The sequence below is a fragment of the Impatiens glandulifera genome, unplaced genomic scaffold, assembly GCF_907164915.1.
Source record: "Impatiens glandulifera unplaced genomic scaffold, dImpGla2.1, whole genome shotgun sequence".
Taxonomy (NCBI): Eukaryota; Viridiplantae; Streptophyta; class Magnoliopsida; order Ericales; family Balsaminaceae; genus Impatiens; species Impatiens glandulifera.
In genome coordinates, this window is record NW_025919367.1 from 2,213 (window position 1) to 25,013 (window position 22,801).

At 30.4% G+C, this 22,801-nt stretch overlaps 3 protein-coding genes across 5 annotated transcripts; 2 read left to right on the plus strand and 1 right to left on the minus strand.

Annotated features, from left to right (window-relative positions):
• The first annotated feature begins 1,116 nt into the window (after positions 1–1,116).
• On the plus strand, positions 1,117–2,761 carry LOC124917864 (protein trichome birefringence-like 4). Its single transcript, XM_047458145.1, has 5 exons — positions 1,117–1,595; positions 1,670–1,862; positions 1,932–2,128; positions 2,203–2,361; positions 2,440–2,761. The coding sequence occupies exons 1-5, from the start codon at positions 1,117–1,119 to the stop codon at positions 2,759–2,761; spliced, it is 1,350 nt and encodes a 449-aa protein (XP_047314101.1).
• A 6,056-nt stretch (positions 2,762–8,817) lies between these two features.
• Positions 8,818–15,340, plus strand: LOC124917862 (AMSH-like ubiquitin thioesterase 3). The gene is made up of 14 exons (XM_047458140.1): positions 8,818–9,085; positions 9,814–9,878; positions 9,971–10,046; positions 10,136–10,399; positions 10,492–10,598; positions 11,341–11,440; positions 11,516–11,562; positions 11,730–12,051; positions 12,562–12,651; positions 12,745–12,807; positions 13,206–13,280; positions 14,194–14,256; positions 14,862–14,914; positions 14,996–15,340. Exons 1-14 carry the CDS (start codon positions 8,969–8,971, stop codon positions 15,174–15,176), a joined length of 1,623 nt encoding a protein of 540 aa, XP_047314096.1. The 5' UTR covers positions 8,818–8,968; the 3' UTR covers positions 15,177–15,340.
• An 835-nt stretch (positions 15,341–16,175) lies between these two features.
• LOC124917863 lies at positions 16,176–19,732 on the minus strand. Of its 3 annotated transcripts, none has more exons than XM_047458143.1 (6): positions 19,545–19,732; positions 19,078–19,215; positions 18,922–18,980; positions 17,406–18,830; positions 17,167–17,284; positions 16,176–17,030 (listed from the first exon to the last, which is right to left on the minus strand). In XM_047458143.1, exons 2-6 carry the CDS (start codon positions 19,196–19,198, stop codon positions 16,363–16,365), a joined length of 2,391 nt encoding a protein of 796 aa, XP_047314099.1. In that variant the 5' UTR covers positions 19,199–19,215; positions 19,545–19,732; the 3' UTR covers positions 16,176–16,362. The 3 variants fall into 3 exon arrangements, with proteins under 3 accessions (XP_047314099.1, XP_047314098.1, XP_047314100.1); XM_047458142.1 differs by having other exon boundaries at positions 19,078–19,241; XM_047458144.1 differs by lacking the exon at positions 19,545–19,732 and having other exon boundaries at positions 19,078–19,367.
• Positions 19,733–22,801: the final 3,069 nt, after the last annotated feature.

Here is a 22,801-nt window from a genome sequence, read left to right on the forward strand (position 1 = left end):
AAATATAAAATAAATTTAATTTTTAGTTTTTTTATATATATTTTGAAAATAATTAGTTGATATATTTTATAAATTGTTATTATAAATTAATAAAAAAAATATTTAATTTAAGTAAATAATAATTTTTAAAATAAAATTGATCATATTTAATTTAGTAAATATTAATTAATTAGTTATATAAATTAAATATATAAATATTATATATTACATAACAATTATATATAGAGATTATATGTTAAACAGTTAATCATAATTTTATTTTAGTTTTTATAAAAAAAAAATATTTTTTAAATATTTATTATTCTATTTTTTCTAAATAATTATTCATTATTTTTTGATTGAATATTTATTTAAATAAAATATATTCTAAATAAAATTATATATATATATATATATTAAATTGTTTAATCTTATTAAACTTTTAAACATAAAATAATCATTTAAAAATATTTTATTTGAATTATTATTAATTTTAATAAATATAAATAAAATTATTAAACTATTAAAAAAGTATATATTTATTTTAAAATTATTTTATTACTTTTTATTTTATAATAAAATAATAAATATAATTAAATGCATTGTTATGATATATTCTTAAAAGTTAGTAAATATAAATAAAATATTTTTCATATATAATATATAAGTAAAATTAGATATATTTAATGATTATATGATATTTTTTAGTTTATAAATTATAATATTTTAATGCAAAATAGGAATAACATGAATCAAGTTAACTATTTGCATAAACATGATACATGATTCTAAGTTAATATATTTTTATTTTTAAATATATATATATATATGTTTTATATGTTACATTTGTCTGGTTTTGAATGAGGTAATATAGTTTTGAATTTATTGTAAATTGAAATGGCATGTTACATCTGTCTGGTTTTTAGAAAAAAAAATTGAAGAATTTTTTTTATGTAAATAGATATATACTATGATCAATTAATTGAAGAATAGATTAATTTTTTAAATATCAGATCAAGATTTTTAATTTTAAAAGAAGAAATAGAACCATGCAAGTATTTGTTTGAGCACGAACACTGATCACAATTCATAACTACCCACTCTTTCTCCCTCTCCTTCTTCCTTGCTACTCCATTAATGGCGTATCTGAAGATTCTCTGGTACACAGTCTCTCGTTACTCAAGAAACCATTCTTCCCCACTTCCCAAATCAAGAAACCAAGCCTTCACCGGATCCTTTATCGTCATTGGATCATTCTGCCTCTCATATTTCTTCTTATCAGCTTCTATTTCTAACTCCCCACCAACACTAATCGCCGCCAGCTTTGCTTCCCGCCTCCTTTCTATCTCTTCCAGTTCCATCACTTCAACTTACAAACATTTCCCAGCAAACTATGCTTCTATTTCATCATCATCCCAATCAAGAGAAATAAAAACTCACTTAAACTCTTGCAACATCTTCCATGGAAAATGGGTTTTGGATAAAAGATCGAGACCTCATTACAAACCTGGTTCATGTCCTTACGTTGATAGTGCTTTCAACTGTTTCAAAAACGGCAGGACTGATTCTAATTACTTCCAGCTCCGGTGGAAGCCTCACGGTTGCAACATTCCCAGGTCGAATAATTACTTAATAGCTAACTAACTGTAACCCTTTTTGTAAATTGAAGATGATGGATGATACAATGCAGGTTTAATGGGACGAAAATGCTGGAATTGTTGAGAGGTAAAAGAGTGGTGTTTGTTGGAGATTCATTGAACAGAAACATGTGGCAATCACTTGTTTGTTCCTTGAGAAACTCCCTTGTTGACAAAAGCAGAGTTCTTGACGTTTCCGGCCGGCGAAGATTCAAGACCCAGGGTTTCTATTCCTTCAGATTCAAGGTACAATATTTTTCATAATACCAAGCTTATCATGAATTGATGTTGATATTTTCTTTTGTGAATGCCCAGGATTATAAGTGCTCAATTGATTTTATAAAATCGCCATTCTTGGTTCAAGAATGGAAAAATGCAGACAAGAAGGGGACGAGGAGAGAAACTCTAAGACTAGACTTGATTCAAGAATCTTCAACAACCCAGTACCATAATGCTGATATCCTCATCTTCAACACCGGCCATTGGTGGACTCACCATAAGACTAACAAAGGGTATTAATTAATCAGACTAGAGGTTGTATTTTAGCAGATCTTTGTAAATTGTATTAGTATATCTCCTCTCTCAGGAATAACTATTTCCAGGAAGGAAATCGGGTATACATAAGACTAGAGGTTGAAGAGGCCTATACAAGAGCATTGAAAACATGGGCAAAATGGGTTGATTCCAAAGTAAACTCCACAAAAACCCGTGTCTTCTTTCGAGGGTATTCGGCTTCACATTTCAGGTATTCATTCACTCATTATCCATCATCACCATCATGATCATCTTCGATTTTCTGATTATATCTGCATTTGTTGTTAAGAGGAGGGCAATGGAATTCTGGGGGAAGTTGTGATGGGGAAACAGAGCCGATATGGAACGACAGCTTCCTTGGGCCGTATCCATGGATGATGAATGTTCTAGAATCAGTGATGTCGGGCATGAAGACGCCGGTTTCTTACTTGAATATAACTAGAATGACTGATTACAGAAAAGACGGTCATCCTTCTATATTCCGGCAGTCGGAGGTGAGGAGTGGCCGCCGGCCGATCATCCAGGATTGCAGTCATTGGTGCCTTCCTGGTGTTCCAGATTCTTGGAACGAACTTCTTTATGTTTCTCTTCTTATGTCTCATCATCTATAATTAATGTAAGGAGAGAAGCATTTAGAGTGTTGTTTCCTTTTTTATTTCTGATTTGGATTTAACAAAGTTATTATTATTTATTTATTTATTTAATTGCAGATTATATTAATATATTTATTGTAAAAAACAAATACTACTACAAAAAAAATTTTATGTTATTGTTACCTCACATTTTTTTTATTAAATCTTGCTTAATTTTTTTTGAAAAATGATTAGGTAAAAGAATTTGGTAAGGGAATTTGGTGAGGAAATGATTTGTCATTATCAAATAATTTCTCTCTTTTCTCTCTTTCCTCCCACTTTTACATTTTCCAACCAACCAAGTTGATGCCAAATAATTTCTCTTTTTTCTCCCACTTTTACATTTTTCAACCAACCAAGGTGATGCCATGTCATTCCCTCACCAAATTTTCTCTCTCTATCACTCCTCATATTTTTTTTTGTTTATAGTGTTTGATAAAATTAAAAATTAAGATTTAAAGTCATGTAAAAATAGAATTATCTAAAGTTGTATAATTTTAGTAATCAATATTTGAAGATAAATAATTCGGAGAAGGGAATTTTAGAGAGATGATATGGACGCACAATTGAAAAATTAACAATTTTTCTCTCTCTTATCTCCTAACACTTTATCACAGGTTATTCCTCTCTCAAATTACCTCCTCTATTACTTTTCATATTTAAATTAGATTAATAATATCCAATATATATATATATATTATATTCTTATATATTAATCATATTAGTTAAAACTAAATATATTATTAAATAAATGCTAATAGGGATGAAATGTAAATTTTTAAAAGAAAAGAAAAAAAATGAGATTACATTTATGCTTCTCCCTTTTTCCCTCTAACATAGGAAAAAAATAAAAATATAAAAAGGAAGAGTAAATTTTTTTTTTTACTTTTTAGTTAATTAGATTGCGCTTTCCTTCACTCATTTTGTCTTTTAAATTTCCTCCCCCAATCATTTCATTTTTTTAAATAATGTTTAAAATTAATATATTTTTTAAATAGTTTATTTAATTAAAAAAAAGGTTTAAACACAACGATAAAAACATAATATAAAAAAGTTATGTACAAATTAAATAAATATTAGAATAATTAATTCACTCGAAGATCTTCAAGCAGCACAATAAGATCTTCACACGAATCCATAGATTTTCGGATCTAATCTCCGACATCGTCATGATAATGACATTGTGATTAACGACATATTTTTATTGTTAAAAGTTCTCCGATTTCTTTCCAACCAGATAGTCCACCAGAAAATTATAAGGATATAGACCCATCTTCTAAGTCTCGCATTTTTAGTCGCCCCAATCCATGCTTCCCAATAGCCATTAAACAATTTTCGACATAACCCATTATATTTCAGTCAAATTCCACAAAAGACTACATATACTTGCAATAACATGACAATGTATAAGTAGACGAGAAATTGTCTCAGCCTCTTTGTAACACATACAACAACGACTCATAATAATCATGTTATTTTTCATACATCTATCGTTAGTGATAATTCCGTTGAGAATAATACTCTAACCAAAAAATGAGATCTTGGTAGGCATCTTAGACTCCCATAAATTTTCCCAACAAAGATTAATCGGACTAACTTTATTGAACAAAGTATAACAATGTCCCACATGAAAATTATTCAGATCACGTCACCATATAGAATCTCGAGAAGACGTGCTTAACTCATTATTTCTAACCATGAATAAAAGTCTATCATTGAACATGTTTTCTTCACTGTACAATCTTCTTTTATACCTGATACGGTTATAAAAACGACTAGACCGAATGTCAAACATATCTTTGACCGAAACATCTCTACAAATAGAATTAGAAGCAATATTGGGGAAAATATTCACCACACCAAGTGTCATCCCAAACACTAATCGAACTTTCATCACCCATAATAAAAATTGAATGCTCCCGATAAATATTCCACATGACATAAATATTACTCCAAATGTTGCATCCCACGGGTCTATAAGAATTCTTGGTGAATCAACCAAACTTTCCTGACCATATTTACATTTAATCAATTTGACATAAATACTCTTTTGCTCAGATGCAAATCTATTGTACCATTTGGATAATAATGTTTTATTAAAAAAAATAAGATTGCAGATTCTTAACCCCTGCTCTTTTATTAATTTAACCTTATCACAACTCACTAAATGAAAAATTAGACGATCTCCATAAGAATTTACATATGATTCTCTTTATCTTCACGACCACACACTTTGGGAGGACAAATAAAGACATTATATAAATTGATATTGAAGAAAGAACGTTCTTGATAAGGACTAAGAGACCTCCCTTAGAAATCATCTTACTTGTCCAAATGAGAAGCTTCCTCTCCATTTTACCGATGATCGAGTCCCAAGAAGCTTTGGAGCTAGATTTAGCTCCTAGAGGGAGCTCGGGATACGTAGACGAAAAAATTCAATTTTAATACTAGAATACATGTCAATCTAATCTTTCTCTTAAATGAAACTGAATTATAGAAGAAAATATCAGACTTACCCAAATTAACACGCAGTCTCAAACACACTCCAAATAAGTAGAGAATATCATGAAGGTGCTTGACATTTCTCTTAGTAGCATGAATCATGTAAAGAGTGTCATCTATAAATAATAAATGAGACATAGAGAATGAAGATCGTCTTGAACCACACTCCACCCCACAAACAAACCCGCATTTCGGCAAAACAATATCATTATAGAAAGGCTTCCATAACAATAACAAATAAGAAAGGGGAAAGAGGTTCCCCTTGTCTTAAACCCCTTGAACTCTTAAAGAAACCATGAGAGCTCCCATTCATAATAACAGAGAATTTTGTCGTCGATATGTAAAATTTAATCCATCTGATCCATTTCTCTCCCATACTCATTCTACCCATAATATAAAAAAAGAACTCCCAATTAACATGCTCATATGCTTTTTCGATATCGAGATTGACAAAAGCACATTTATCACCTATAAAGTTAGCCGAATTAATACACTCATTAGCGTTAATGTCGCATCGAAAATTTGACGGCATTTGATGAAAGCCATCTGATTGCCAAAGATAACCGTACCCAAAACTCCACGCATTCTGTTTGCAAAACATTTCGAGACTATCTTGTAAAATGATATAACCAAACTAATGGGTCGGAAATTCTTCACGTCGATAGTTCTGACTACCTTACGAATTAAGACAATCAACGTAGAATTCCAACTTTTTTCAAAAGATGAAAATTGATAGAAATGATTCATAGCCGCCATGATATCAGCCTAAAGGAACTCCCAAGCCTTTTTAAAAAATCCCAAAGTAAAACCGTCACTCCCGAGGGACTTATCACTACCACAATCCATTATTGCCGCATCCACCTCCTCGATAGAGAAAGAAGCTTCCAACATGCATTTCTCATTTTCATTTATAGATGCAAAACTGATGTCATTTTAAGTATAGTTGGTTCGTTCTCATACTACACGACACCAACAATGGATATCGAGTTAATAACGTTATTTCTTGCCTTTAGAGATACCTTGAAATACTTAGTTATTTTATCACCTCCTGCAACCAAATCGCTATATTGCGTTGTCTTGCCCCCAATTTCTTTCTCTTTACATAGTTCAAGCAACTTACTCACTAGATGAATTCGTGTATAAATTTCTGTAATAGAGATATCACGAATTTCCTCAGCACCATCAATTGTTAAAATTTCACGACTTAAAACCTCAACCTTGGAGCAAAACAATGCACGATCCCCCACAAATCAACTTTTAAGTAACTTCTGTAAATTTTTAAGCTTAATAAATAGTCTAGATGATGGGGAACCAAACACCACCTCACTCACCCACCACCCTTTCACCTTCGAGATAAAACCATCTCTAGTCAACCACTTGTTCTCGAATCTAAAAGGCTGACTAGTTGGAACCACCTCCCTCCGCTCAATAAGGATAGGAGGATGATTAGAACAACTCCACGGTAAGACCTTCTGAAATATATTAGATACACCATAGAAAATCGAGTTACTCACAAAAAATCTATCAATATAGGATTGCACACTCCCACTCTATTACCTCTTCTAAATGTTAATTGCCCTTCTTCCAAAGGCAAGTCAACGAGCTCCAAATTTTCAATCGTCTCAAAAAACTCACGCATATACCTTATGAATCTACGTGCTTTTTTCTGGGTAGAAACCCAACTTCATTCATATCCCGCAAAAATTTGAAATTAGTCTAGTAAAGTTCCAAATTTAATTTTATTTTAAAGATAAAAAATTTAAGAATTCTTTAATTTAAAGCTAAAAATACAACAATTAAAAGTGTACTAATAATAATAAATAATAAAAATATAATATTAATTAGGGTGTAAGCAAGTTCTCCTCATCTATTTGCATTATACATATATTTGCATTATACATATGCAAAAACTCGAACTCTTTATAAGTACCAAAGTTGATATACAAATTAATTTCAATAGGTAAATCACATATAAAATTTAAGTGTAAAATATCTTTGACTAAAATATTAATATTTTAAATGAAATAACAAATTCAATGTTATTTCAATAATTTTGATCATTTTAAGGTTAGGTAAAAAAACAATTTAAATAAAATATATAAATAGTATTAATATAATATATATATATATATTAAAATAGAATAAAATGTATATTTTGATATTTTGAAATTATTTAGCTAATAGATGTGGTGAGTAGAAAATAAAAACGGATAGAAAATTATTAAAAATAATTTCATTTATTCTCTCAACTAATTAAAGTTATTTACGGTGTTAATTTATTTATTTTATTAAATATATAAAATTAAATATGATCAATAAAAATTAAATAATATTAAATATAAAAAAAATTAAATATGATTAATATAAAATAGAAAAAAGACTGTTAAATATAAATATATAAAAGTTAACCCATTATATATTGAAAGGCAAAATGAAACAAGTATATAAAGTTTTTATAATTCACAATCATATGATTAAATCGGGTAATATATGGTGTGTTTGATATACGGTATAAGGGGTATAACATTATTGATATAATATAAACTATATGAATAGTGTTTTAATAGGGTGTTTTTTTTGTTAGGATTTCATTATTAGTATAAATTATATTTTTATACCTTATATTTGGTATAAAATTGTAACTAGTCCTCTTAGATACAACATTTTTCTTATATCACTTAATTTTTAATTTTTCATTATAATTTTTATTAATATTATATTTAACTTATTATTATATAATATATTTTATTTAGTTTTAATATTATTATTATATTTAATTAATTTTAATATAGATTTTTAAATAGTTCAATATTTTATTTAAAAAATATTTATTTATTTTTATAATGATAATTTTATTAATTATTAATTTATATATTTACTTATATTATAAATAATAATTTTATTTTATTACAATTATTAATAATATTTAAATTAAATAAACTTAATTTATGCGTTTATATTATAATTAATTTTTTTTATATATTAATTAAATTTACATTAATTATTAGATAATAGTATAATAATTTATAATAATAAACAATATTATTTATAATATAAATAAATATAAAATAATAATAATAATAAAAATTTTAAATTAATATCTATACAACTTATACTACATTCTTATACTATATATACCAAACACAAAATTATAAATCTTATACAACTTATACCATTTCTTATAATTCATACCAAACATCAATAACCTATACAATTTATACTACCCTATATTATTTATATCTCGTTATAATTTATACTTCTATATAACTCATACTTTATATAATTTGTAACACAACTAATATCTAAATAAGATTTATTCCTAGTTATTAAGATTTATTCCTAGTTATTATTCAAAATTTTAAGGAAGTCAATCAAACAACATATAATGAAATGGGTAGGAGGATGTTCCTAATATAACGGGCCTTATATTCTTGTTGAAAATATAAACTGGTCTATCAACTATTTAAAGATACAAAAAGAGTAATAAATTATCATCCCGCGACCGAGAAGAATCGAGCTTCTCCTGTTACCATACCATGTCGACATCTTAACTCCTCTTTCCTATCTTGAAGAAGAAGTTTGGACGACGTCTCTCTCCCCTACTTCACTCGGAATCCAGCTTCCGATTTGATATACATTACGATTTGCTTGCAACATCATCGGGACAGAAAAGTCGCCGTAAGAATGAGGCCGCCGCCGGAGAAGCCGATCAACGTGAATGCCATCACCAAGAAGATTGATGTCGACAATCGAATTCCTATTCGAAATTATTACCGAATCGCCGATAATCTCCTCAAACAGGTATTCACTGTTTTAATTCAATTGTTCCATGTTTCCTCTGCGATTCATCAATTTGTTAACCGCGCTATTGATTTTACTTACCTAATCATCATTATTTCCTTGTTATATTTGGATAGTTGTCTGACTTGATCTTCATAAGACAATGCAGCTGACAGTAATGATCGTTTAGATTTTAACACTTGAGTAGGTTCCGGTGTATTAGGGTTGGTTATTAGGTCAATTTGATGAGCCATGGTTAATTATCTTAAGTAGGATAAGATACGTGAAAACTGCTGCTATTGGTTGATGAAGTGAAAGAACCTTCCACTGTTCCACATATCTGCATTTCATATGCTATTTTTTTCCTTGGAATTCCACTTAACTATAATAGTGAATTTGAATCAAATTTGATATGAAGATCTTTAAGGGTTGATGAGAATGCCAAACTATAATAGAGCCCCCTTAGGGGGGGGGGGGGGGGGGGGGGGGGGGGGGGGGGGGGGGGGGGGGGGGCTTCAATGAAATACTGTAACTGTTAGAACTTTGTAAGGTGTTCTGTGCTGAATTTGTGAATTTAAATTCTGGTATTCCATATTTTCAGCTGATACCGAACTGTATTTATTATGCTAATCAAGTCGGTAGTACACTAATTACATATATATCAGGCAGTTTTGTCTTGCCAATTATACTCCTTATATACTCTATGAGACTTTTTGATATTCTTTCTTCTATAACTTTGTGGTATTCAGGCTAGTATTTACCGGGAGGAGAAGAACATTGTAGATTTGTATGTCATACTTCTCAGATATGTAAGGTGAAGAAAACATCACAAACACTTCTATTAATTATTAAGCATGCTACTGGTGAATGTGTACTTGAATGTGACTGATTATTTGTGTTGTTCAGTTTGGTGACTGAAACTATTCCATTGCATCGAGATTATCAAACATTGTTTACGAAAGATAGAACATTTAACAAAAAGGTGAGTTGGGCCTACTTAATTAAGGTTCTTAAGTTTCTACATGTGATTATAACCAATTATAATTGATCTAATTTCGGGTAATTTCCCAGAAAGCATTTGCTGTAATGGATGAGTTAGAGTCTTTGAAGCCAAAATTTCAACGTCTAATGAATGAGCCGAATAAAGCTCATGATAGAGATGTCCAATATCGAGTTGGAGCACCAGCAAGAAAATTATCTCCTTCAGAGACATCTATTAGATGCCACCAGTCTGGTCATAAACAAGTAAAAATCCTGCAGTTGTTTAAAATTTATATAGATCGATGGCCTATTTTTTATAGAATTTCATGTTTTGGGTGCTTATCAGTTTCCTTTTCCTAATTGTTTTTTAACATTTCCCAATCTTGGTGGACTGGAATGGTTATTAACTTTTCTGCATCTAGTGTTCTTTATTTTGACCCATCTTCCATCTTCAGTTGCAGTCTGGACAAATAACACCATCCTTACATAAGCAGAATACAGGTCAAACTCAAGTTTTACAACCCAGTACACTCGACATCCAATTTCAGAAGCTGTGAGTAATCCGTTGTTTCATCTTTTTGTAAGAATACAGTAGTTGTATATTTATTTAGTCTTTGTTTGAAGCTTGTTTTCAGAAAGGTGCACCTAATAGATTTCTTTATTAACTTGAAATGTCGCATTCTTTCCACGTCTCTAAGCTAGTTTAAAAGTTTGAATCTGGATTATACACTACCAGACCATCCTTCTTCAAGCCTTTTTTTGGGGGTATGATTGATTTCATATCTTCTGCCATAAGTGTTCTTATGTCAATGAAATAGATATTCTAGTGACTTATTTTTGTAGTTTGGTCCTCCCTGGAACATTAATCTGCATAATGAAGACAATTGCCAAACTTTATGAGTTAGACAACATTGTGCATTTTTCTGTTGCTAAACGTTAAACCAGATTTAGATATAGGTGAAAGGGTCCGTTTTCCTTAACAAGGTAATAATTTCTATTTGCATAGAAAAATAATTTGAGTCTACTCTTAGTCATTCATGCCCCGGGGAAAATCAATACGAAAAAAGAAAAAGAAAATCAACACGAGACCCAAAAAAATAGTTGGAAGAGCTCGTGTCATCTAACATGTTTGTTCCATTTTTATGGGGGGGGGGGAAATTTTGGTCTCTCTGCTTGAGGTACAAAAAGCAGTTAGTTCATGTTGTTGATGAAAAGCCATGAAAGAAATGGCATCTGATACTACTCAGTGCTCAAAAGATCACATCTGATTGCTGATAACAACTCAAAACATGCAGGTCTATCAATATGCCAAAGCAAGAAACATTGTCCAGACATTCATTCTTAGGCCCCAATGGTTTTAGAGGTCAGTGGCTTGCACCAAGACCAGAGATAAAGGTGAGATGTGCTATTTTTTATTTCGAATTCAATTCTAAAATCTCATTATTGACTATTAGCACTTCTTCATTGCAGGTTCAATATCCAAGCTATTCAGACTTCGCTTCAAGTGACAATTTAGGGTAAGTTAGTCTCTTGACTTATATTTATTTTTCTTAACTGGTTTACATAGTAGGAAAGACTGTCTTTATGCTATGTTTCTCTCCCAAATCTTTGCTTGATTTGTTTTCTGCTCCCAATTATTTGCTGTTATTGAATTTTTAACATTGTTTTGTTGATTGCGTTATAGCTTGATCCAGACTGAAGAATATGAAATTGCAGCAGCGAAAGACAACATCTCAAAGTTGGATTTATCTCCTATGGAATCTGTTCTTTCTTTGGATGATGGCGAATGGCACAAACCTTCCTCAGTGAATATTGAAGCAAACAATGGTCATCTACCACTTGGAATCATAAGGCAACCTTCTCCTCCCCCTGTCCTTGCTCAGGTTCAACCTGAGTATCATCCAATTTCTCCTTCTAGAGTGGCAGATCCAAGGCCTGGACCAGCAAAAGCACACCAGGATGGAATGGCTAGCTCTAGCTCTAACTCATACCAGAACTTGCACATAGTATGTATTGTGTTTTTTTGGGACAAGACATTGCCTTTTTTTATAAAATAAATTCCATGTGGTACTTATATAAAATAAAATTATACTCAACAAGCATACTATCACAAAAGTAAACTATATGACTTTACATCAAAAGATAGACTAGAACAACATAAAAAAGCTAGCACTAATATCAAAATAATGGATATGACACGAGCCTATATGGAAACTAGAATTTTGTCACAATCATAATTAGATTGAAAAATCGCTAAAGTTATAATTGAAATTGATATTTGTTTTTAAAAAGGAATTTGAAATTGCTTATTGTTTTGTCTGGTATAACAATTTGTGTGGATTATGATCCAAATTATAGTGTAATTCTTCTTGCTTTATACATGGATTTATTCTAGATCATGTTCAGATTATTTTTGAAATTTTAGACAAACATAACAAATATAGTTTTTTCAGAGCATGATCAACATGAAAAGAGTTGTTAACAAAACAACCCACTAATTGACATTAATGTTGCAGCCTGTAAAAATGATGGATGATTTCTTAAGGCTGGCAAGACAAAATACTGAAAAGAACCTAGAAACATGTGGTGTTCTTGCAGGGTCTCTGGTAAGTTGCATAAGTACCAAGGGGAAGTTTCAGATATCTACTTTGAGTTCTTTCTTAACCATGATTTCTCACCCTTTTTTTTTCTTGGTGTAGAAAAATAGGGTGTTCCATATCACTACCCTTATTATTCCAAAGCAAGAATCCACTTCAGATTCAGTAAGATTCTAACTTTTGAGGATTATTCAAGTCTTTTATCATCCAACTCACAATTTTTTATTTGAGATATTTCATTTGTCTTTGTTCTCATACTCGGTTCTTCAACTAATTGAGAATGTGATATCTTAAAATTTGAAATTCTGTTTAGCTGGATATTGTGTTTTTATGGTCTATACTGCCTATGATATTTGGAAGACAGTTTAGCTCCTTTGATACCAAAGAAAATAGAGAAAATAGAATCAAATTAGTTCACTATGCTAAGTTCTTCTTTACTGTCTTATTGCTAATAAATATGATGGATGATCTTCTTGAAGTGATTAATGTTTCAAATCTCTGCTTCTATTTTAAAAACTTTATATCATCATTCACGGATGATTAATTATGGTCTCGATTTCCAGTGCCAGACGTTGAATGAAGAGGATATTTTTGACGTTCAAGATAAACTTTCACTCTTTCCACTTGGATGGATTCATGTAAGTTGTACAGGTCACTGGAAAAAATTCTGCTATTTGCTTTCTTGAACAAACTTGCACCTTTTATTATGGATACTTTGTTTCAGTTGATGATTAAGCAGCAAATTGTCTGCTATTTTTTCTCATCAAAATTGTACCCTTTTAGTACGGAATATTGTCTCAGTTGATGATTAGGCAGACAGTAAATGTATATTTCTACTTTTTTCCTTTCTCTCCAGCATAGGAAGAGCTGTAACAGTAGTAGGGATATATTAGTAAATACTTGAAGGGGTCATATTGTAATTAGTAAAAGGTGGTTAATATGAATAGTAGTGTTATTGTATTATCTGGCTTCCTCATCTAAAAGGCTTAAATCATTCATTGTCATTTACATTTCTTCTCTACACATCCTAAATCTGTAGGCTGATTCTTTACAGAGGCAGGTTCCAAGTGGAACAATTGGCCACCATTAGGCATATGCTGCCCTGTCATTATGCCTTGTTTGATGTAGGGTTATTTGAATAACCAAGTGGTTATTTCCAAATAACCATATTGGATGTAGGCTATTGAAAATTAGGTTATTTGGGTAAAAAGACATTAGGGGTATAAATATGTAATGGAAGAAATGATCTATTTTTTAAATAGAGGTTATGTTGGTTGATGATTTGAATGATGTGATTAATGAGTAGATTGTTGATTAGATAGTGGGTTATTTGAAATTTATCTCAAATAACCCACATCAAACCAAGCTAAGCTTAACAAATACATACTTTTCTTGGTATCGATCTTTTCATTGCCCGAGTTAAAAATACAGTATTATTTTTGTCCTTTCATGCTAATACTACATCCCAGTCCCAATGTGTCTACTCTGTTGGTTTTCTTCTTCATATGATTGATTAATCTTATGTGGGAATTGCATGCACATTGATTGCAGACTCATCCAACGCAAACCTGTTTTATGTCCTCGGTTGATCTCCACACTCATTACTCGTACCAGGTAATACAGTAATCTTCTATAGATGCCACTTGGTTGCCTTTATTTCTATGATGAACAGATAGGTATTCATAAAAAATGAATTAAGTAGTAGCATAGGATATGTCTGTTCCTTAAATGAGAAGTCATATCTTTGTATTGGTTTGTTCTTGCTGATATATGATCTTCAAAATCCTCAGTGTGAGATTTTGGGAACTATTCTGAGATAAATACTAATTTAGGCCTTCGAAAAAATCTGTGATTATTCCGAAAGTATCTGTTTTTATTAGAAAAGTATTATTTAGTGTGAAAAGTGATTTATTTGGGTCAACTGACCAAAATATCCTTACTATTTAATATTTTAAAATATTATTTTGGTTGATGATGTAATGGAGGAAAAGATTGATGATGGGACAATGGTTTTTTGTTTGGACTAAATATACAAAAATAAAATTAAAAAAATCATCACTTAGAGCTCGATTTGATCTTGAATTTTTTCTGTCACATTTTCTTTATATACAACGATCTAATTCACTAACTAAACTACTAAAATACTCCTACTTTACTTTATAAATTTTAACCGATGCTGAAAACAACAACCTAAGAAATTCTTCTTTCATGTTCCATAGATAATGTTGCCAGAAGCAATTGCAATTGTAATGGCCCCAACTGACACATCGAGGTATCATTTACTGACTTTTTCCATCTTCTTTTAACTTTGAATTTTTCACTCTCATGTTCTTCGACTGTTATCATGCTTCAGTCCTCATGGTATCTTTCACTTGTCTGATCCTGGTGGCGTTTCTGCAATTCGAAACTGTCAACAACGCGGATTTCATCCTCACGAGGAGTTAGACGATGGAAGTCCAATTTACGAGCACTGTTCTCATGTATTTATCAACGAGAATATGAGATTCGACGTTATTGATCTCAGGCGAGATTAGGGTTTGAATTGTCTTGTGAAGTAATTTGTCAGATTTTATCTATTTGCTTCTGTAAATTATTTACAGATATCTTTTTAAGTACTGAATGAGATGAGAGTATGTAAAATGATATAGCTTCATATATCTTCCACTATAAAATTAACTTTCACAGTTTTGGTCTTTTACCCCTTCTTCCTTTGTATGGTTTAAGTAGTAAATAAAGAACACAAAAGAAAAAAAATATTAATATTGAATTCGAATTTAGATAACCACTATGATTTAAAATTTTAATTAATTTGGAAGATTAATTTACAAGTTTTATAAACTTTTTAAGAAGCTTAGTTTTGTATACAGGGAGAATAAATTTGGGAGAGAGAATGAGTAAGATATGTATCACTTAAAAATGATAAAAGGTTAGAAAATAAAGAAAAATGCTTAATTTTTAAACGAATCATATTGTGTCACGTTCATTTCCTTTCTCAAATTTCCTCCTAAACTATTTCTTTTAAAATAAAAATAAATGACATTTTTAATGCATATTTTCTAATTTAATACAATGTAAAAATAAACTTTAAAAAATGTCATTGTAAAACTAACTATTATGTCAATTTATAATTATCACTTTACTATTAATCTACTTATCATTCTAGTAATTTTTTTAAATATTGTTGTGTATTGATATAATTATATAAATATTGTTACTAAAAAGTAGTATAATATTTTTTTCTAGAAAAAATATAGTATATAATCTTATATGTAATAATATAGAAAATTGTGTGATTTTTATATATAATTAATTATATCAGGAATATATACACACATAAATATAGGTTCTGATATATTATATCAGATTTGAAGAATATGCAGTGTTATCTACAAATATTTACAAAAATTCAAACTCATAATCTTACCGTTACTATTAGAAAATGCTAAAATAATAAGGAAGCAATAAAATAGATTTTTCTGGAAAAAAATAAATAAATTCAGAAACACTGTATTTCAGTGAAAATTTTTCAAAAGTGGTTACTGCATGATTTGTATTAGAACTGTCACCCAAATTGACCCACAAATCCAAAACATATTGTAAGCTAGAAAGATTCAAACTTGATAAAAACATAACATAATTAATTGGGGTCTCTAATTTTTTTGTGCCAAATCCAATGAAACCGCAAATGAACAAATTTGATAACATTAAGTGTCTGGCTATTTAGAGCTTGCAAAGATCAGCAATGACTTCTTCCATTAACTCGTCAAGAATTTGGTCTTGAATCTCCAAACCAGTTTCAAATCCTTCGACTTCAAAATCGAGCCATTTTCCATGTTGGCTACTCATGTCTCTATCCACTAAATCATCCACCATAGTATCTCCTCCTCCCATCTCTCCCCAAGCCGAGATCTCCTTATAGACTTCTTCAGCTAACCGATCTTTTCTTCTTATAGTTGACACCCCTTTCTCAAATGCTTTACAACTCCCAGCCGTGTAGTTCCTGCATCTCAACTCCAGCGATTCACTAACGCAATCAAACAGAATGTTTCTCTTTAACTTACACGTCTCTCCATTATGGATGATGCTTCCAGAATCATCTATTTCACTTTCAACTCGATCGAAAACCTGGGGATTCATCATTTCTTCGGATTGGCCTAATGCATAGTCATCGAACATCAGCTCCACGTCAGTCAGTATCTCCTTGACATATTCGAGTTTCCATTCATTTGTCGAATACAAATCTAGTTCTTGGTTCTTGGTCAAGGCTGTAGAAATTGAAGAAGCTGAATCTGATAAATCTACATTGGTCTCCATGGAATTGAACTTGAAGGATTTTACGTCAACAACTTGCTGAGCTTGAACAGAGGAAGAAGAGCATAGCCTGCTACCTGTATACATGATCACTCCAATAAATCAAATCATCAACTAAAATATCCTTTTTTTTACCTACAATTCAGAGGGCATATACAATACACACAAAAACACCTATTATATCATATAATTTTATGTGAATCCAAGACTTACTTTCAATACTGTTGCTATCTGCACTTTCAGAGGAATGGTCAAACACCGAGATTGGACTCGAGAAGCGTTGTAAAAACTGTTTGGTGTTTCTGCTCGATAGGTCCATCTTCTCTCCATCCTGCAAGTATATGAGAGATCACAGTTATGTATGTTTCATGGAACTAGTCATTTTAAAAAATCCAATCTTTGAAATGGGCTTTGTTTTCTAAAAATATCAAGTGAATCTGGGAAAAGATTACCAGAGTCTCTGGATCTGTGGAAGAAAACTCAGAAAACGTTTTCATACTGACTGAATCTTTGGAAACAGAAGCAGAGAAACTGTTTGATCCAGCCATATTGCATGATGATGAAGAAGATTCTGCTCCATTAGTTAATTCCCTAAGCTTCTGCTCCAACAAAGCACTTAAAGCATCACCTCCAATCACATTATTGTACTCCAATAAATTCATCTTCTTTCCTCTATTACTATTATTATGTTCAGTAATAAAATCATCACTTTTCTCTAATGCCATCATCTGCCTTTGAAAACTTTCATTCTTCTCTGATCTCGTCATCGGAGCTGTGAATGTAAAAGACACAATATCAACTCCCTTCTGCCTGTCTGTCAATGAATCTGATGGAACAGGCGTCTCATTCTTATCTATCACCCGTTTCTTCCTTGAAACTGTTTTTGTAGTTGAAAATGAGACATCTTGTTTCCCATTCGATCCACTGTCTTGGTCATACTTCCTCGAACCGATTTTTGAGTTCCCAGAAGGTCTACTATTGTTTTGTGTCTTATCCCGTTTTAATGAAGAATCTCCCTGTAATGTTCTCCTACCCTGCGATTTAGCAAGAGACGGCTTTAAGGCTGATTGGTTCTCTCTATTATCAGTTGGGCAGTTCTGTTTCTGATTGTTCGGCCTAAGGACATTGGAAGAATTATTTCCACATGGTTTCTTCTGGGAAGAATGATTCGGTTGGGTTTTGAGTGTCCGGTTCGAAGTTGAATCTTTCTGACCAAACGCGTTTTTGCTAGTATTTTGATTCAATCCTTCTCTTCTTTGAACGTTGACTTTCGCTTGAAGAGCAAGTGAAATAGTCTTTGCTTTCTTCTGCACATCTGTCAAATCATCTGAATCTGCTTTAACATTAGAGGTTTGTCCTTTGCTGGCTACTGACACTTTAGAGCTAGATGCTTTCTCCTTCAAATCCTTTGTTTTTAGAGGAATCGAAGGTGGAGTCCCAAGTGAAGGAAGTTTACCCTTTTTAGAATTGGACTGCAATAATGCTGGTTCAATAATTTTCGAGGCTGCTTCCATTATATCAGCAGCTTCCTTATAAGATGGAACAAAACCGGGGCGTTTAACGGGTGATAAGAGTTTATGGTGAGTGATTGGGATCGATTTGGCTGATCTTGGAGGCAGGATTTCAGTTTGGAACTTCTCAATAGGCTTATTTATGGTTTTCTGATGCAGCTTCACTAAATCATCCAATTTTTCGCTTTGATATTCATTGTCTCTCCCTTGAGAGCTCGTATCATTGAAAGCGAAAGGCAAGGAGTCCAATCCCATGAGTCTAGCAACAACACCAGGAGCCTTTGATCCATATCCATCTTCATCAGTCATTGAAGAAGCACAACTATGGTCACTTCCCTTAATGCTGTAACCAGTTGTAGCTTCATCCTGTTCAAAAGAAACATGCGAAATTTAACAAAAATCCTAAACTAAAGTGACTTTTCTCATTTCAAAATTAAAGTGGGATTAAACTCGTTACCAGATAGAACCGCGTGGCTGGCAGATTCCCCTCTGTTCTCTTCTTCTGTTTCGATTGTTCTACAATGAACAAAAAGGGGAAATGAAATCATAATTGAACATACAAGTATAAAGGATTTAAACAAAATATGATAGGATTTCAGTTTTCAACCCTAACCTGGTAAATCAGACTTGCTAGCAAACAGCTTCTTCCTAGATTTTGCATTCCAGTCGAACAGTTGGAAGAATCCACCAACATAGCTTCCTCCTCTCTTGGAACCTTGCTTGTCTCCTCCCATAATATCTCTTAAACAACCTGTTTCGATTCTTACCCTTTATGGACTAATGATTGCAGAAGCAAATGCAAGATCACACAACAATATCTAGGTCTTAATCAGTCTGTCATTTGATGAAACCATTATCATTCAGTAATGTACACAAATTTAAGCTTCCCCTGAACACTTTCAAGCGTCAATGGAGTTTAAAGCGTTCATTTTCATACAAAAAAGGGCAAAAACCTACTTACAAACACATAAACTAACAATCGGAAACAGATCATGAATAGAACCCATAATCAGTTTCAGTGGGTGGGTGGTCGACGAAATTCAGATCTCAGAGAAGGGGGAAAAGTGAATACAAACATACCTAGAAGACGATCAAAGAAGCTCGTTTTTGTTCAGTACCTCGTCCTCTGCAACAAATTCTTGAAACAAACCCTAGAGAGGGAATTTAAAGCGCAGAGATGGGTGTGATTTGAACTTTGAAGCATTAAATTTGAAGATAGAGAAGATTGAAGTAAGAGAAGAGAAGAAAACCCATTGAATTAATAAATAGTAATGTTCTTAAACAATTATGCATAAAAGGTTTAAAAAGGTTGTAACGTCTCTTTAGTGAGAGAGAGAGATTCAGCCATTTCAAATTCTGAACTCTTAATTTGCATGTTTCCAGTAATTTTTATTTTTTCATTTTAACCTAGGAGATGAGACAACAATAGTTTTAAGGTTTGTTTGATATTAGATTAGTACAATAATCAAAAACTCTATATATATATTTTTTGAATTAAGAATAACTAGCATGATATCTCACAATCATGACCCCGTTTTCATTCAAAACGTTTCAGTTAGAATTGAACTCGTAATATTTTAGTCTTTTGAATCGACTCTTACTACTAAATTATCTTGGTAGGGGTAAAATATTCCATATAATTATTTTAAAATAAATTACCATATAATAGTTTATTCACTTTCCTCAATTAAATTACTAATTAAAATTTTATACTTACTTTATTTATTTATTTATTAAAAATAAATATTAAAAAAATACATTGATCCAAATTATGGTAAAATAGTGTATATAATAAGAAAACCAAACAAATACAAAATAAATATTTAAAAAACCATGCATATAATATAATAAAATTTGAGGTGGAATAAATGAACAATACAAAATATAATTTATTTAAATTTAAGATTCTTAAACCCAATTCAAAATTATTGTTACATTAAATTGCCCTGTTAATTTAAAAAAAATAAAATAAAATAAGTTAGTCTAATACATCCAAAATTAAATTTGAAATGGAACCTCTCCCTCCCCCTGTAAACGGTCACAAGAGAAAATGAGCATTGGATCCTATTTTTTATATATAATTATATATTTAAGAAACTTAATTTAATATATTTTCATGTAATACTAATTTCAACAAAATTCCCTCATATTTAATTTATAACCTTTCATATATATATATATATATATATATATATATATAATATATATATATATATATATATATATATATATATAGTACATGTATATGTAATATCAATTTTACCAAATCCTTTTCACATTTCATTTTGTAACCAGTAACCTTCCATATACAGTTCAATATTCTTTCATATTCCTTTTTTATTTATTTTATAAATAATTTTTTATCAATAAAATATTATTTCTCTCAAAATTAATATAAATGTATATTATGAACTTTATATTTCATATTTATAATTTTTGAAACTACATTTATAAATTTTCAGTGGCATCTTAATTAATTGTGTGACAAAAATTATTACCAAACAGACCACATATGTAATTTTAGCCATTTATATTTAGACAATTGATTAGGGAATTTAAGGTAAGTAATAAAAGGCAATTTAATGTAAAAGATTTGGGTTATCCCATAAAATGTGAATTATTTGGTAAGTAATCAAAGGCAATTTAATGTAAAAGATTTGGGAAATATAATATTATGAATTATACATTAATAATAAAGGAAAACACTCATAAGAAAGGGGTCAATTTGTAACTTATTCTTGCAACTAAAATATAACTAATATAAAATTTAAAAATATGTAAATTAAATTACAATATAAATACTAAATATGAAACATTTTAACAATTTTATAAATTAATTGATTTGTAGACACTCAAATTTTATCTTACCAATTTTAGAATAAAAGTAATATTGAGCTAATAAATAATTTTTAGAATTTATAAACGAGTTCATTGCAATGATTTTAAATAAATAATTATTTTGAGACAATATCGTATTTATCCCATCACAAAAATAATTAATTCAAGACTATACTGCTTTCTTTTTATTAAATTTACTGCATATTATGATTGTATTGATAATCTAAAACCATTTTATAAGTCTTAATTGTTGTCATTCACCTTCAAACAAAACCCCAAAATTTGAATTTAAAATCAACCTTAAATACAATGTGTTTTTGAGCCCTTATTCAAAGACAAAACTCAAGAACGGACAATTCTACATGTTAATATTATTATTTTTTTATTTTTATTTTTTTTTTGAATGAAGAAAAACTAGCATGACACCCCACAGCCATGACCCATGTTTAAGCTTAAAGCGTTTCTAGATGTAATCGAACCCGTGATCTTTTGCTTTCTCAATATCTACATGTTATGTTATACTGATTGATTTGGAACACTTTTGGTTTATGTGAAATAAACTTTCTAATTTCTTGATTTTTATCCAAAGCTGATGTTATGGATGCATGTTTGAGGTTTGATTTATGTTCTAGTGAAACATGTGGGATGTTTATGTGATTTTAGGACATAAACACATTTATCCTAAGGGCCTGTTTGGCTATATTTTTAATATTTCACTTATTTGTTTAGGCAATAACGTTTGTTTTTAAATTTTAAAAAAATATGAGATTTATTCTATTGTGTCCACAAATGAATTTGTGAATATAAACAATTATTTTCTCCATTTACGAAAAATATTTAGCTTATCTCTCCATCATTTGAACTTTGGTTTGTATACGTACATACTATTGTTGATATATTATCCTGATTTTCTATGCTACCCTTGACTTATGTTACGACATATGTAGACTTTTAGCATGGATAAATATTTATAAATAAGACGAGTAAGAACATTTCTAAAGTTAATGACCAGCTTAATAGATAATATTTCAAACGTTCTTATCAATTTTTACAATTGTAATTTTAATTGCAACTAATAATAAATGATAATCAATTATAAAAATTGGAAAACTCTAATCTTATCTTAAAGTGTAAGTATGTTTGTAATAACTATTATTAGCTCTAATATTTAACTTACTTCGCATCAAAATAGACGAAAGCCCATCCATAACATCCATAAGAGTGTCTGTGATGAAGTTCTAGCGACTGACAACAAAACCGATAGTTTACTAAATATTTATTAAAACAAGTTATAAATATAAGACAACATAATTTGGTTTGAACTATTCCCTACTTTTTAGCTACAATAATTAAAATAAAAAATCAAACAATTTGTGGTCAGTTGTAGACAAAATATTTCTATGTTATAGTAAATATTAGAAATATGGTTATTTATAAAATCAAGTGGCATTTGTTAAATTGAAATAGAAGAAAATGAGTTACAAAAGGGTTGACGTAAA

Coding starts and splice junctions, on each gene's coding strand:
- LOC124917864 (XM_047458145.1), top strand. CDS start 1,117: ATGGCGTATCTGAAGATTCTCTGGTACACAGTCTCTCGTTACTCAAGA. Junction 1,596..1,669: donor CACGGTTGCAACATTCCCAG/GTCGAATAATTA, acceptor GATACAATGCAG/GTTTAATGGGACGAAAATGC. Junction 2,129..2,202: donor CACCATAAGACTAACAAAGG/GTATTAATTAAT, acceptor CTCCTCTCTCAG/GAATAACTATTTCCAGGAAG.
- LOC124917862 (XM_047458140.1), top strand. CDS start 8,969: ATGAGGCCGCCGCCGGAGAAGCCGATCAACGTGAATGCCATCACCAAG. Junction 10,599..11,340: donor GACATCCAATTTCAGAAGCT/GTGAGTAATCCG, acceptor CAAAACATGCAG/GTCTATCAATATGCCAAAGC. Junction 14,257..14,861: donor ACACTCATTACTCGTACCAG/GTAATACAGTAA, acceptor CATGTTCCATAG/ATAATGTTGCCAGAAGCAAT.
- LOC124917863 (XM_047458143.1), bottom strand. CDS start 19,198: ATGGGAGGAGACAAGCAAGGTTCCAAGAGAGGAGGAAGCTATGTTGGT. Junction 17,285..17,405: donor CCACAGATCCAGAGACTCTG/GTAATCTTTTCC, acceptor ATATACTTGCAG/GATGGAGAGAAGATGGACCT. Junction 17,031..17,166: donor AGATAGCAACAGTATTGAAA/GTAAGTCTTGGA, acceptor TCATGTATACAG/GTAGCAGGCTATGCTCTTCT.